Source organism: Silurus meridionalis, chromosome 27 (assembly GCF_014805685.1).
Source record: "Silurus meridionalis isolate SWU-2019-XX chromosome 27, ASM1480568v1, whole genome shotgun sequence".
NCBI lineage: Eukaryota > Metazoa > Chordata > Actinopteri > Siluriformes > Siluridae > Silurus > Silurus meridionalis.
Genome location: NC_060910.1, coordinates 15547532 through 15563371, shown reverse-complemented (window position 1 = coordinate 15563371; position 15840 = coordinate 15547532). Strand labels below are relative to the sequence as shown.

At 40.7% G+C, this 15840-nt stretch overlaps 1 protein-coding gene across 2 annotated transcripts in view; it reads right to left on the bottom strand.

The window, feature by feature from the left end:
• Nucleotides 1-7506: 7506 nt before the first annotated feature.
• Nucleotides 7507-15840, bottom strand: part of ssh1a (slingshot protein phosphatase 1a) — a 41414-nt gene continuing 33080 nt past the window's right edge. For both annotated transcript variants that reach the window (XM_046841672.1, XM_046841673.1), the window contains 8 exons: nt 15065-15259; nt 14579-14672; nt 14204-14332; nt 14054-14100; nt 12984-13130; nt 12103-12303; nt 11299-11926; nt 7507-11095 (listed from right to left, as the gene is read on the bottom strand). In XM_046841672.1, the coding sequence (XP_046697628.1) occupies nt 10049-11095; nt 11299-11926; nt 12103-12303; nt 12984-13130; nt 14054-14100; nt 14204-14332; nt 14579-14672; nt 15065-15259 (2488 nt within the window). In that variant the 3' untranslated portion in view covers nt 7507-10048. The remainder of the gene's footprint in view (nt 11096-11298; nt 11927-12102; nt 12304-12983; nt 13131-14053; nt 14101-14203; nt 14333-14578; nt 14673-15064; nt 15260-15840) is intronic.

Here is a 15840-nt window from a genome sequence, read left to right as displayed (position 1 = left end):
TAATATACTGTATATCTAAAACTGCATTAAAAACCCCTTTAAGAAGTTAATTTTTTTTTTTTAAAGAAAACGGATGGGCAAACCTTGAGATAAACTAAAAAAAAAGAGAAGCCATCCTCATACTTTCATTAGCAGTCTATGAATTTACTGATCAACTCCAGAACTTTAAGGACTGTAAATAATATCAACAGTCTGAAACAATGACTCAGGGCCACAGGTTGCATTGTAGCCCCATTACTGAACAGAACACCTGAACAATGACTACAAAACTGTAATGAATGGACATTCGGTGCCACTCAGATGAGGATGGGCTCTCTTTTAAGTCTAATTCCTATCAAACTTTTTCCTTGCCACAGTCGCCACTGGCTTGCTCGATAGAAATAAACTCTTATATACAAGTTCAGTTGATTGGTTGGAATGAAAACCTGCACCCACACCAATTTTTTGTGGAAAAGATTAAACACAAAAAAAAGAATTTAAGTGAATTAAATCCAAATGAAACATGATAGTGTGATTTATAAATCCTTACATAAAAAAAATTGCAACTGCAGAATTACTATAAGAAGTTTATGAATATGATTCCTGAGATGAGTGGAACAGGGCAGCCATTATTTCCTGTAAACTACAAAGATCCATGTGAGATTACTGACTGAATCCAGTCAGGCAGATCTTTGGCGGATCAATGTTGGATCCTCCACAGCATCAGAAAAAGAGGTTTGGTGAAGTAAAGAAACACAAACTATGAGCAGTATAGATATTGTTAGAGGTTCAAGCCAATGTCTTAGACATGAGACTGTTCAATTTGTATTAATAGACCTTCATTATTTTCAGGTTTTACTACATCAACAACATTCCTGTTCCATGTGAGAATGATCCATTGTTCAGATAACATCTGGGTAGGTGTAGTTTTGCGGTGGTCCAGTACCCAAGGCAGAGAGGTTTGTCACCGGTCTGTCATCTGTCAGTGTTTAGCTGGTTGGGGTGAGTATTTTAGAAATGGCTTCTTTCATGCAACAGGCGATAGTAACTCGAATAACGACTCTAGAATGAAAGTAACAGGTTAGAGAGAGGTATCTTCTTTCTTACTAACCCAAGGTCCGCCATGATACGGCACCCCTGGAGCAGAAAGTGTTAAGGGCCTTGCTCAAGTACCCAAAAGTAGCAGCTTGACCTTCTAATCAAATCTCTGAACCTTCGACCTTCTGAGCCTTAACCATTGAGCTCATTCCTTTATAACCAAGAAGAAAGCTTCACTCATAGTTCACCTTTATGCCCAAGAATAGCTTGGTCTTAATTTTTCTTGTATATACAGAATACTGTATATAAAATCTTTCAGAGATTTGGTTCAAGTGTTGAGGCACATGCGCTCTTTTCTACTGTACAAATATTTGGATCTGATTAAGCCCATTGCTATCATATGATGTCACCAAATTACGACGCCAAACCCCCATACTTAACCCCCCTTCACCCCAAAGGCTATAGAAGTACCCTCACATTAAGGTTATTAAATCAACATGGAATTTCTATTCCTGGTTGAACATAACGGAAAACCGAAAATCGTTCCATCCCCTGCTAATCCGTTTACACACATGACCGTGCTGTGGTGAACGAATACGTTTATTATGGCTAGATCCTTATTATGGCTATGAAGGTCAATGGCCTTTGAACCTGCTCCAGGTCCATTTTTTTGTCACAGGACAGAGAACAGTGCACTCTAGATTAAACAATGAGGCTGCCAATGGAGTGAGAGAAAAAGAGAGAGTTTGGAAGACAAGTGTATTGTACGGCATCTTTAGTCTGGGTCTTTAGTCGACAGTCCTAAATCTGTTTAAGCCCACTACAGAGAAATGGAATGTGTGTATGTGTGGGAGGAGAGAGGCCTGGTAGTGTGAAAAGAAAAGCAGAACAGAAAAGGAGAAAGATAGTGACACTGTGAGGCAGTTAAAAAAAAAAAAAAAAAAGAGTAAAATCTCCCTGTTTTTCTTCTCAGCCTCCATGGCGACGGCCAAACAGGATGTGTTTCTCTTGAGACAAGTAAAAAACCTGCAGGCACCGGAGGACACCAAGTCTATAGACATTACAGAAAGAATAACAAGAGACAAATAATAGTAACATAAACTTACTGAAAAGCAAAGGGTAAATAAAAATGGAAACACCACGGCGCTGGTGGTGTTGAATTCTGGAAACCGATTGGTTGTTGGGATGTTGATTCATTTTCTATAATAGAACGCCCAGTGCACGGCACATCTCAGGTCTATATTAATACGAGATGAAGGTACTTGGAAGAGAATTTATTTAACCACCATCACAAGTTCAACTGGCTCATTGTAGCAAATTAAATGTTTACAGTCACGTCTTCAAGAACAGTGGAGTTTGTGTTGAAGCTCTTTGTTTTTAGAGAAAGAAAAAAAAATATATGTAGAGAAAGACAAAAAAACATTAGTATGTTCAATCCTTACTCATATTATCAGGATCGAATGCACTCATACCCACCTCTACTAGAAGCATCACAAAAACTGTATCTGTTTGTTTCACTGAGAGGTTTGAAAAGAAAATGACATCATTTCAACGTGATGACCTTCAGGGAATATTAACTCAGGCGGCACTGTATTTGTGTTGAACTTGATTCCTTGCTTTACCGCGTTGTCCTGCTCCATGGTGCCAACCATGACATTGCACACTCTTACTTCCTGTTTTCCAGCAGATTCTCGGACTATCTCCACGGAAGCAGAACGCTTTCCCGGTGTTCCGGCCAGTTCTTGGGGTGTAACAAAAAGCACAGCACATTTCAGAACGCCTGATTGTCCATGAGACAATTCTGCCCGAGCTCAACTGAGACATTGCCTACTATTCGTACATTCCATGCAGTCAGTGTTCATTTCTCTTCCCTGAACACAGTTATTATGTGGAAAAACAAGCTTTTCCACACTGATGTCATGCTAATTAATGCCAGCGGCCAGTGGCTGCATGAGCTGAGCTCAGCCACACTGCCGTGCCAAGCATGCCAACTCGTTTAGCCAATCGGAGAGGAGAAAAGCGGCCTTTCCAGCCATCATTAAAGCAGTAAAGTCAAGCCAGACTTTTCTCTCATAAAAAGTGTGCTTCCAAACATGTAGTTATGTGTAAAAGAAAATACAACCATTTTGATTTTGCTGTTTTTTACTTATCAGGACATAACAAAAATCATCCGTTTTTTTGCAGGTCTTCGAATCAGATGTACACCAACACGTCATTATTTATTTGGCAAAAATCAAGCCAAAATGGAGAAGCTATGAGTAATTATGTTCTGTGTAACTTTATCAGTGTCTCATATCATTGTGGAGGAATTTTGCATCACTCTTCTTTACAGTGTTGCTTCAGTTCATTGAGGTTTGTGGCCATTTGTTTATACACAGATCAGGTCTTTGAGGTCTGGACTATGGTAACCCTCTAGGAAAGTTTTCCACTTGTGAATAATTAAAGTTGTGAATGAAAGACATCCAAGACAATTGGTCATATCGTGGTATATGGTATGACTATCCAGTTCAAAACTAAGACTCGTGTGGTCGCTTGCCAGGCAGATTTTTATACTCAAATCTGAAGCTTCACACATCAGATATTGGTTCATACTTTAATATTTATACCTTAATTCAGCCCAATTCCTAGGAATCCGGAACACAACTGAAAGTCTAAAAGACTCACAAATCCAAAAAAAAACAACAAATGCTTTCCTAAATGTCTGTCTGGTCTGGAACCTTTTAGAGTAAACGCTGGTGTGCGATTCCTATACAGAAACACTTCCAACGAATGCATATGGCGGTTTTCGAAGTCGTGACCAGTTTAATACGTTTTTGCCGAGCAGCTCTCTCTATACAATGATGCGCACTAAAAAGGGAGCCAAGCAACATGTGCCACGTAACACTGTGCAGCACATATACAGTAAAAGCATGTAGCCTATGATTGAATCTGAATTAAATTCATAAAAGAAATATATATTATTCTGCAAATCTATTACACATTATTGAGATATTTTGTCTCTGTTTTACTACAATAGTATTTTAGTGGCACGTTAGAAAAAAAAATTAATAAAAATCTAAGATTACGAGAATAAAGTCGTAGCAATACAAGAATAAAGTCGAAATATTTCGAGAATAATGTCGAATTTACGAGAATAAAGTAAAAATGTGTTGAGAATAAAGTCGTAGCAATGTGGTAATACTATATTTTGTGAGAAATCAGAGAATGGAGAGAAACGTTTCACTGTTTTCCAGAAAACAGATGTGGAGGATTTGGTTAAATCCTACTTTAGGTTAGAATTTAGCAATAAAGGGAAAAAAATTGTCTTTTGGCACATCAGCATGAAGTTGTAATTAATAAATGCACATTACAGCGTTTATGTAGGAAACCTTATTAATTCAGAAGAAAAAAAAATCAACCAGACATTGAGGAAATGGCCTCTTTCAGATGATATCGATGGTTACAGCTATATAAGTGCTATTTAAAAAGGATACATTGTTCCTCAAGAGACTATGCGAATGATGATCAAAGAAATCAACCCTGAAGAAATATTCAGTTCGACTTATTCTCATACTGCTGCTACTTTATTCTTGTCATTTTGACGTTATTCTCGTATTGCTACGACTTCAATCACGTAATGTTCAAAAATAAATACAAAATTTTACGTGGCACTAAAACGCTGTCGTCATTTTTCACTTTGTGTCTGCATCTTGGAGAAAAAAAAACAACAAAAAAACACATGGACTGAAATGCCACAGGAGTACAATAACACAGTAGCCTGAACAGAACTGAATGGCAAAAAAAAAAGTTTATTTCCATAATATACACACAGTACATCATTTCCACCCAAAAAAAATTTAAAATGTAAAAAGTGCAATATGCGCCAGAACTACAGCGAAAAAAATCCTGTGGTACAAAAAAACAAAAAAAAAAAGAAAAATTATAAAATCGACTGCATACTTAAATAGAAACCCGAAATGAACAGTAGTGGCATAAGATAATTGCGTACACATCACGACCTCTCCGTATTTGCGTCAAGGGCCACATCGATATGGCTGCTTCGGTGGTGCGGCCCAGATACGTCACGACGTCACGTACGATTCGTGTAGTGATGAACTTCCCTCGAACCATTCTTCCTAAAGGTGCGGTAAAAGTGGCATCAAGCATTGAGCAGGCGAAACTAGCTTCCTCATGAAACAAATATACTGACCGACTGGCATAGAACTCAAATTTGGTTATGGCTGGGCCAAAAAAAAAAAACAAAAAAAAAAAAAAGAAGAAGAGTGTTCTGTTCAGAGAGGGGAAAACTCGACCATGACATTTGTTCGCAAGAAGGTTGCCGATCATTTCTTTATGCTCTTCTGAGGGAAAAACACAAAACACAATTGTTGGCATAATAGGAGGAGAGAAGATACCAAGCGAACCATGCCTCTGGTGTTTCACTGTAAGGCACTTCGACATTAATAACGCAACACTGTTGGGAAAGACACGAACCGGCAACTCCTGGGGACGTTAAATGGCATCCGAAGCAAAAACGCCAATGGCTTGAAACATGGGTGATGGATGTTCAGTGGCTCAGTGGAACAGGATTGGCAAGATGTAAATACGAACGGGTCAAATATGTGAGGAAAGATCTGTAAAGTGCTTGGTTTGGAAAGATGAATTGGCTCGTTCCTGATGAAATCTCAAGGTAGTGTACGTCGTACAGTGAAAAAGCACAACTGCCAAAAACTGTGCCACTCGGGGTTGTTTGGTGAATATCTCTTCAGCATGTCAGCATTGATACGTTGTAGGTCACGTTTTGAATCGTTCATGAAATACTCCCACGGGTTGCGGAAAATGTCCGAAAGGCGCGCTTTTTGGCGTCTCCCAAAGTTTGCTTGTCTGAACACCCTATACTGCGTAGTGTCAAGTCAATGCGCAGACCTAGAGTTAGATTTGTCCCTACTAGTTCTACGGCTACCCTGCTTTAAATCGTATAAGTCACATGACCCATGGGTCCAGCATGACAATGCCCCTGTGCACAAAGCCAGTGTTTTGAAGATATGCTTGACACGGCTTGGAGAAGATCATCTCCTGCTATAGAGCTCTGACCTCAACAATATTTTTGGATGAAATTTTCACCCCCCCCTGCATCAGTACCTGCCCTTACTAAATGGCTGAATGAGCACAAAGCGTAAAAAGCACACTAAAAAATCTTGATCATCTTCCTAGAATAGTGGTGATTCTCATAACAGTAATATGGGATTACTAAAACAGGTCAGGTGTCGAGGAACTTTTGTCCATGTAGTGTCATTTCAGTACGACATGTTCATTTTTTATTCCGTGTTCCTTTAGGTGTTGTATTTTTTGAGACACTGTTCAATGTGTGTGGCCTAACATTGGCTAAACTTTTACCCAACTATGGTGGAACAAAATGTCACGTGAAGCGTCATGGGCAAAATAATACTAATAATAATGATCAGTGTAGAGATTCTTTTAAAATCACAGGCAGTAACTAATGTGCTTGTGCCTCTTTATGTAGTGAAGAGTAATAAAAGGGGGCCAAGCACCGTCTGTCAGTACAGTTCCTCACTAACACGAGTAATCCGAAAATTGCACGACGATACAAACCACATTTGCGATAAAAACAAATATACATTAAAATTCCCTCTATCTCTCTCTCTCTCTCTCTCTCTCTCTCTCTCTTTCTCACACAAATAATATATATATATATATATATATATATATATATATATATATATATATATATATATATATATATATATATAAACATGGGGATTTGAGATAAAATATCAGTCATTTCCTCTAACCTTTTTCGATTTCCTTTTTTTTCTATTAACAGTACATCAGGTATTTTTGGAAGCAAGTATTCAGCTTAATGTGCACATGTACAGTAGTGGCTTTTTTCCATAAAAAAAACAAAAAAACAAAAATCCTAATAAAAAAAGATTCTCCCTTTCAGAGTTGTCATGAGGACGCAAGTACCGTCTGTTCTGTCACCTACGAGACCATACAGTGCATTGGGATGCATGTGCATTCGCCTGGAGCGTGTGCATTGGTGTGTGTGGGTGTGTATCGTATGAGCCCGCTCATGGATAAATACTAACTTGCGCTCACACACACTCTAAAGGGATTTTTTTTCCCTCTCTCTCTCTGTCTGATAAATAGTTCACAGTAATCGCACGGTTGTGTGGGACGTCACTTGCGCTCGCATGCGAAGGTATATACAGGACGCAGTCATGAACACGCGCTCGGGAACAATAGAACAGCATTTGTCAGGCTTATAAAATAATAATGAAAAAAAATTTGCATAATAAATAACTCAAGTATTTCAATGTGGCTGGTTTGAAAATGGAACAAACTGGATGTAAGCATGATTGTGTGTGAGAGTAGCTGTGATTGCTGTGTGAGTGTGCTTGAACATCGAGTACATGTACAGAGTTTGTGTGTGTGTGTGTGTGTGTGTGTGTGTGTGTGTGAGAGAGAGAGTTAACGAGACAATGAAAATCTTGTGATCGTTCACATTTTTCTCACAAATTGTTCGACAGCTCACATTGACATACGTCACAAGATCTCGAACTCCCAAACTCTGTCATGTTGGAATGCAATAATACACACACATGGCACACACACACTCACAATACACAAATACACATGGTTGTGTTTGTGTATCTGTGATTGTTTTTTCAGGTCTGAAACATATTTCATAAACACACCAAGATGTAATCATATTCTGAAAAAAAAAAGAAAAATAATAATAATCCCATTCATATTTGTTCAGCAGGAAAAAAACAGACCTCAGGTTTCGATCTCGATGCGGTTCGTTCTATAGAAGGCGATCCGTCACTAGAACGTGGTCACATCAGGAAGCTTCCAGAGGAGAGAATCTTTCGATCTGTACTCTGGGTTAATGCTAGCAGCTGGCTTTGCTCGTGTATGCAATATTGGCCATTGTTGTATGTTGAAATTCCGATGATCGGATGGTGTAGACTGATATTATGCAAGTGCAGCCTGTCTCAAGGCAAATCACAGCTTTATATTTATTCGACTGTTCTGATAAGTTTCCATAGTAAAAGCTGTTTCGCTGGAGCTTACATTATATTATACACCACAACCTACAGCTGCTAGTCAACAAAAATCGATAAATAATCGATATGGTTATACAGCTGTCAAGAAAAGAATTTGTCGTAGGTTGAATGGAGCTTTTTTTTTGCATTAACTTTAATTTAGTTAAATACAACTATAAATAAATAAATTTTAAAAAAGCAAGTTGCTGACATAAGAAGACTGAAAAGATGACTTTGGGAAACTTGTGTTACAGGAAGACAAGAAATTTCTTGGAAATTGGTAGTAAAATGTAGTACTCATAGAAATACTGCACCAAGAGGAGACTCTTTTGGCAAACAATTTAGAAGTAAATGAAAACAGGAACTGAAGTATGGAAAGGGCGTAAATTGGCAACCCATGGTGAGAAGAAATTAGCATTGCAAAAATTGTACTGAATTGAAAACTTAATTCAAATGCCACCTATATCCCCTGGCTCTTATTGCTGGAATTGGTGACAACCGTACACCCTGTGTGGCAAAATGAAACAGATGCCTGCTGCTGTTTTTTTTTCGCTAGCTAGCATGAACGCAGAGTACTCAGGAATCTCATCTGGCGCCCCGATGTTCCAAACACGCCCTCGTGCTGGGTTTCTAGGATGTTTTGCATCCACTGATATGGCATTGCTGGTTCGTCATATGCTTCTTTATGAATTTTTAAGGAATTATTAAAATGTTTTTTTGTGCTATAACCCAGTACACCTGTAGAACACACAGAGTGTGTGCCAAGTTAAGGGTTGACAAGAGCTGCCCTTGTAGAGTTCTATACCGCTGGAAATTATAGCTCTTGTGGTATAAAACAACCAGGATTCGAATCTTATCATCCAACCAAAAGCTGGGGTAAATGACTACTGGGGAAGTGAATTACGTAGCCCCCAGATACATCGCTTTTACTAAATAAAATTTTTTTGGACAGATCCCTAAGGTGCTACAGCGATAAATTCCATATTAAAGCAATCAAGAAAAAGGAGGGTCTGGACCAAAACACATCTTAGTGTTTTCAAGGTCATATTTCAAAGAGGTCCTAACTACCATCATGTGCCCAGAGTTAACAAAAATGAACCGTGAAATTCAGACCAAAGCAAAATACAGCTAAGTATCTCCAGCAAAATTTGTTGATATACATAGCAGAGTGAACAGCAGAGGAAGATTGAAACAGAATTGTGTTCGTCCCTTGAACTTCTCAGCACACACCAAGTAACTAGCAGGGAGTTGGAAATTTCCTTTCCTTAGGCTGTTCAGAAGAATCCATAAGTGTCATTTAAATGGACAAGTAAGATGGGATTCACACCAGACCAGACTTGTAGACAAACAAACAAGGTAGCAATTTCTTGTGAAATATGGCTGCTTAGCAGGAAGGAGAACCAAAGCAATGGTTCCCTTGGATGCTTGGCTAAAGAGCACTCGGCGTACAAGTAGTTCTTATGACACATCTTCAGCGTGAATTCCATGCAACAAAAGCTTAAAACCACTTGAGCCATCTCAAGATATTTGGATATCCTGTTTCCTTGAGGAGCATTTTTTTTATATTCACAGCATTCAAAAGGTCTGTTCAAACTCGATTTGTTCATTTGTCTACTGCATAGTCCTTCCGTGCAACTGTTCAGAACCTCACCGCGATGCTCCCTGTTGATGCCGTTTTTTGGACTACCAGTGGTCAATGCTTTTGGGACAGCAGTTTTTTGTGATGCAAACCCTGTTTTTCCCCCGAACTCTACATTTATTATGGATCAAGCACAGTCCTTGCACACAGGTCATAGACACTTTAGCAAATCCATTCCTGATCCACCCATTAAAGAGATCTTTTTTTGACTGCAAACCCTAACATCCAACCTGGGTACTGATTTGCGAATGGCCAATCCTCCTGTTCAAGAGAGGGAGGATTTCAGGAAGGGTGTCTTTGTCCAAGTACAACATAACCTTGCACAAATCCCCCTTCCTTACTGTCAGCTTCTGGGCTCAGGTATTCCTGCTGCTCCTGGACGGAAGAGCTCCATGGCTGTAGTGGCAGAGCAGAGATTGTCATGATCCCATTCTGGACTGATGGTGCCCTCTGGCTCTGGGGAAAGTGTGAGAAGAAGAAGAGTGCCAGCATCAGAAGAGCATGCTGAGGAGCACAGGTCCTCTGTGGAGAAGGTGAGGCTTCCGAGCTTGGCTAACGAGTTGGAGCGCTTTAGACGGGAAGGTACTGTAAGCCCGGCCAGACGCATCCTTGCTTCAATTTCCTGTGCTCGCTGGCGCACCAGACCAGGCTTTCCACGAATGCTGCGGATGCTGTCGCTGCTTGAGCTACGTGTCAGCGTGGAGCCGTGCGGGGATGAGACTAGCGTCAGTGCTCCCGTGTCTTCAACTGCAGGTGGTACTGATGTCCAAAAGTCTGATATTCCAGACAAAGGGTCTATAGCCGCTGAAGAACGCTCTGGTGTCTCGGCAGAGTGTTGTGCAGCAACGTGTTCGCGGAACCGTTCCTGGAACATGCCTGAAAGTTTCTCCAGCCTCTCAGCTCGGCGCCGGACCAGGCCAGACCTTTGTAGCTGGTCTAGTGCCTCCTGCTTTTGCTGAGAGTTCCCGTCTCTAGGTAGGCCTGGTAACCTTTCTTCTACCTTGTCCTTGCCTGCTGCACCATCATTTTCTTTCAACACTAGCCCCAGTGCTGTATCCTTTTTTGTTTTTTGATGATCTGGTTTCTGTGGCTGGCTTCTAGACTTGTCCTTATGATCCGAGGGTTGGGAAACTGAGGCTAGGCACAAATCTGTAGCTGTCTTGCTGCACTTGGGACACTTGCAGTTTGGGCCACAGGGCCACAGTCGTGTGGGTGTGATGGCCATGATGGCAACATTGGTGCAAGTTGGCACATCGACAGAGATGCTAGGCACACCACAGAGTGTTAAGGGGCCAAATACAGATCCACCAACATCAAAGACAGTACTTGGTGTTAAGGAGGAACTGAATACTGGTCTGGATTTAGATGTCTGTTTTTTAAGGGTACTCTCCTATACAGAAAAGGCAGACAACAGAAAATTACTGACGAAAAGGTTTAAGCCAAACATCATGTATACAAAGTTATCAAGCAATCTAAACAAAACTTATACAGTAGCTTTTATAATAACAGAAAATTTGGCAGAATTGCTTTCTAAGAGCCATAGTCAGGACTTAAGCAACACCAAATCAAACAAGTTAGCAAAGCTTTACTCACAGCTAGACTGTTTTGTGTTCGAAGGTGGTTGTTGTTGTTGGAGTTCTCGTTGCACAGGTGATTCAATTTACCCAGATCAATGCCACTCTCCTCCCCTACTCCTTCTCTCTCTCTTCTACCCCCCTCAGCCAGTGCCTGCATCTCCTCTTGTTCTTTCTTTGCCTCCTCCTCATCTTCCTCTTCAACAGTGCTGAATTCAAGGCGCAACCGCAGCTCCTCCAGAGGTTCAGCACCACGGGTGCACGTCTGTGCTGCAGTGCCCTCTCCAGCAGGTGCAGCAAAACGGGGGGTTTCAAACGCCTCATCGTCCAGCAGGGCATCACGCTCTACATCCTCGATCTCAATGTAGACGCGATCCACGTCCAGCAGAGGTGGCGGCATACGCACTGGCGTCGACGGCTCGCTGTCCAACGCAGAGTCTGACAGACGTCGGAAGTAGTAGTTGAAATTTTGGGGGTTGGAAGGGTCAAGTTCCAAAGCAAGGGGTGAAGATTGAGCAGCAGCCTCGCAGCAGGAAGGACCGGCCCCTGGGGATAAGGGGTCAGTGCAGCAGGGTGCTGTGGGACGCTGACAATCCGGGTGATCACACTCAGAGTCTGGATGCCAGAGCCTATTGTGACGTTGCTTGCTGTAGAGTAGTTTTAAAAGTATAGCAGCATGAATATTTAGTGATTAATGCTGCAAATTATAATGCATGGAAATCTTTCAAACTCAAGTGACACGTGTTTGTCTGAAAAACTGAATTTACAATAAATATCTTAGTATACTATAAAGCAGACCTCCTCTGCAGGGGAAAATGCATACCTTGCATCTAGAATGCCCTCGTATTCGGCCAACTGCCTCATGAAGCTATCGTTGGGCCGGGTGATGCTGCGTTTCTGTTTGACAAAGTTGTAGGCCTTATCCAAGGTCCAGCCGTACTCTTTCATAGCGTAGGCTATGACTGTGGAGGCTGAGCGGCTGACACCCATCTTACAGTGGACCAGACATTTGGATTGATTCTTCCTGGTAAGTCAAACAGGCGAGAATGGATGGAATCAAAAAATTTGCATCCAAACCATGGAAGTGGCTGCTCAGTGATTAAGATGTTGGACTTTTGATCGGAAGGTTGGGGGTTCAAATCGCACCACTACTAAGCTTCCACTGCTAGGCACTTAAGCAAGGGCCCAAACCACTACTGCTCAGGTGTATAAATGGGATCACTGTAAGTCGCACAAATGGTTCTGCCTTGCACATAATTGTAACCATAGTCACATACTCCTGTATGCTTACATCGTTTTTAACATATTTGCATGGGTAAATACCAATTTATTTATGTCGAATCATTACTAGATATTCTATACTTTTATTATTTAGAAAGTGAACAATAATTTGTGACCAATATTTTATATGTAGATTAATTTCTTCTCGCTAAACGCTTTTGCACGCACGCTCTCTCAGCACCACTACTTCTACATGAATACAACACTACAGAGAACCGAGGCGTGTCCTGAGAGTCACACAGAATACAGATTAACATGGCAGAGGTAGAACTGTGTCTTCCTTGAGACAGAACAGAAAAAGTTTTTTTTGTTTAATCTTTTTTTTTTATTACAAAGCCTGTTTGTGAAAGAGCTATGCGTTAGAAATCAGAAGGCACTTAAGTAAATTTATTTGAATATTGAATTGAATAGCATGTGTCGTACTTAGCCCTAACGATGAAGTTGTACGTGTCGTTCCAGTGAGCCAGCAGGTCCGTGGTCTCTTCGTCGTACACACGCACATTGTGGTAACAAAAAGTCCCCGGGAAAAAGTTGTCGATCTCCCGGGTGACATTTAGAATGTAGCCCACCCTAACAAACAAAAAGTTATGGTGTTAATTAGGGGTGTACCGTTCAGTGTACGTCATGATTTATCATATTGTATATATGCTGTGTTATTAGGGGAATCTAAAAATATACAGAAAATACAGATCAACAGAAAATAAATCCTCTTGTGCTAAGTGAAAAAAGCAAGCTGGCTTGCATCTCTAGTGCGCTTCCGCATTTCTGCCCTTGTATTTATTGCCACGTGTGTTTGTTTTTCATGTCTCCACCCCATCCCAACATTGGTCCTTGTGTTTACCCATTCACAGTTTCCACTTCCACTTCAGTCTGTGTATTAATACCTCCTTGTTTTTCCACTATGTCTCCGCGAAGTAGTGCGTTATCTGCCAAATACAAAGTCACTGTTGATTGTTCATTTAGTCTCAGGTTATGATATTGGTTCCTTGGTTTCTTTTGTCATTGTGGTTGGTTAAATTGTCCTTTTGGGGGAAGTAGTTGTTTAGGGTTAGGGTTAGGCTCTGAGTTACTTATTGGGAGGTTTGAAAATTCAAGTCCATGTATCGCCAAGCTGCCACTCTTGGGCCTTTGGGCAAGGCTCTTAAGCCTCTTTTACAGGGGATCTGTATCATGGCTGACCATTGCATATACCTATGCTATAAGTGCTATCGTCTGCACTTATACTATATGATAGAACACTTTTCCGAAAACTGAACACAAACAAATGGGTATTTGATACATAAACTAATAACCACAAGTGGGAACAGCTCAGAATTGGAAACAACTGGAACACAAGGACCAATGACGAGACAGGAGTGAAGGCATAGCGATAAACAAATAAAGCAATAAATACAAGGAAGGGAATGCAGAAATGAGCTGGTGCTCCCTGAAAGCGGATAAACTCTAACACTGCTTCAAACCGCTTCTCAAAACATCCATGCAGTTGAACTCACCCAGTCTCCTGTAGCTCCTCTAGATTAGAAGCGTTCCATTCAGATCCCTAAAAAAAAACACCCACAGCTGTTTAACACCGCCAGCATTACTGTTATTTGTACTATCCTTTATCACTTACTGTTCTGTAAACTTTTAATTTGTCCACTAACCAGGTAGAGGTGATCAAATATGAGTGTGGCTTTATCCATCTGACCCAGGATCAGCAGTATCTCGTTGTCAATAAACTCTTTGTACTCCTTCAGGTTGCAGTTCATGTGCTGCTCGAGCTCAGTTCGGATCTAATAAGAGGTGTAAACAAAAAACAAATTGAAATTCCGATTGGTCAAGTCTAATTCTGATGGATGAGTTCTAATAGGACAGTTCTGATTTGTCAGTAATATTTGATGAGTTCAAATTGATCGGTTCTGAGTGGTCAGCGGGTTTATAATAGATGAGTTCTATTAGGTCAGTTTTTGATTGTTTAGTTCTGATGGGTAATTTCTATTCGGTCGGAAGGTATTTGAGAAGACACCCAGACTTTTCACCTCCTTAGATGTCACATTCTCCAGGTCCTGCAGCATCATGATGCTCCTGAGTTTGGTTTTGATAAGGCATTCGGTTCGCTCTCTCTCAGTCGGCCTGGAGAGAACACCACATGAATTATTATCTCATCACGGATACACTTTGGTGTGACAACAAAAATCACTGCAAACTTTTCGGATATCCGTAGAATGAAGCTATTTTGTATCAAGCGCTTGCATCAGGTTAAAGAACAACTGATCCCGGATCTATTTTGACAGCGTTACACTTATTCAGGTACCCTGTAGCATGTCATGTGTAATGTCGGTGCCGAAGATGCAAAAAATAAATTAGACCTTCCCATCGCTGATATCGCATATGAGACATTTTAGTTATAATATTGTATATAGAGGTATAGTGAGGTTTGGGTTCAGGTTTTTCCATTTAATCCAACCAGAAGCCTTGATTAAACACCTGCACCGGCCCTGATCAAGTTAGAACTAATAACTCACTTGTCTCCGAACATAGCAGGGGAGTCGGGCCGCAACGTCTCCAGGTCCTGCATGGCGTTCCATTCATTGATGCAGCTCTGCTCAGAGGAGATGCAGCTCTCATAGTAGCCCGTCCAGATGAGCGCGATTCCGCCAGGGAAGTAGTTATAGCGCCGTGACACCTCGCACGCTTTGTGCAGCACCTGCAAAGCCGACCTAATAAAACAGGGTCGGGAGTAAATAACTGCATACCTGCACCTGACTACACTTTTATTATACGCATTCTTTTTGATATATGTTTTACCATTATTAAATACAAACTTAAATTCCTTGACTCTCAGGTTAGCACACTAAACTTCTTACTGAGTGCTTTTGTTTATGTATTCCGTTCTACAACGTGAGCAAGTCAGATGACAAGCGAGTCACCTGATGATTTAGATAACACGAACAACGTTCTGTTCATTTCTTGGATGACAAAATGTAAGTGAAAATCATCCAGAAGTCACTAAGGTGAATGCACTCTGTGAAATGCACTAGAGGTTGACCAATTCATTATTGATTGCCGGAACAATCGACAAAAATCCATATAGATAGTTTTTCTGGGTCGCGTAGTGACCTCTAGAGTTAAATCACTGATGCCACTTGCTGTTTATTAGAGATATTGTTAGTACTGTTTTTTTATTTTTTATTTCCTATGAAGTGATGTTTTTTTTGTTTTTTGTTTTTAAAACCAGTATTCGTTAGATTTTATCGGTTATCGGCAAGTATGATCGAACCAAGCTATCGGTAAAATCCAC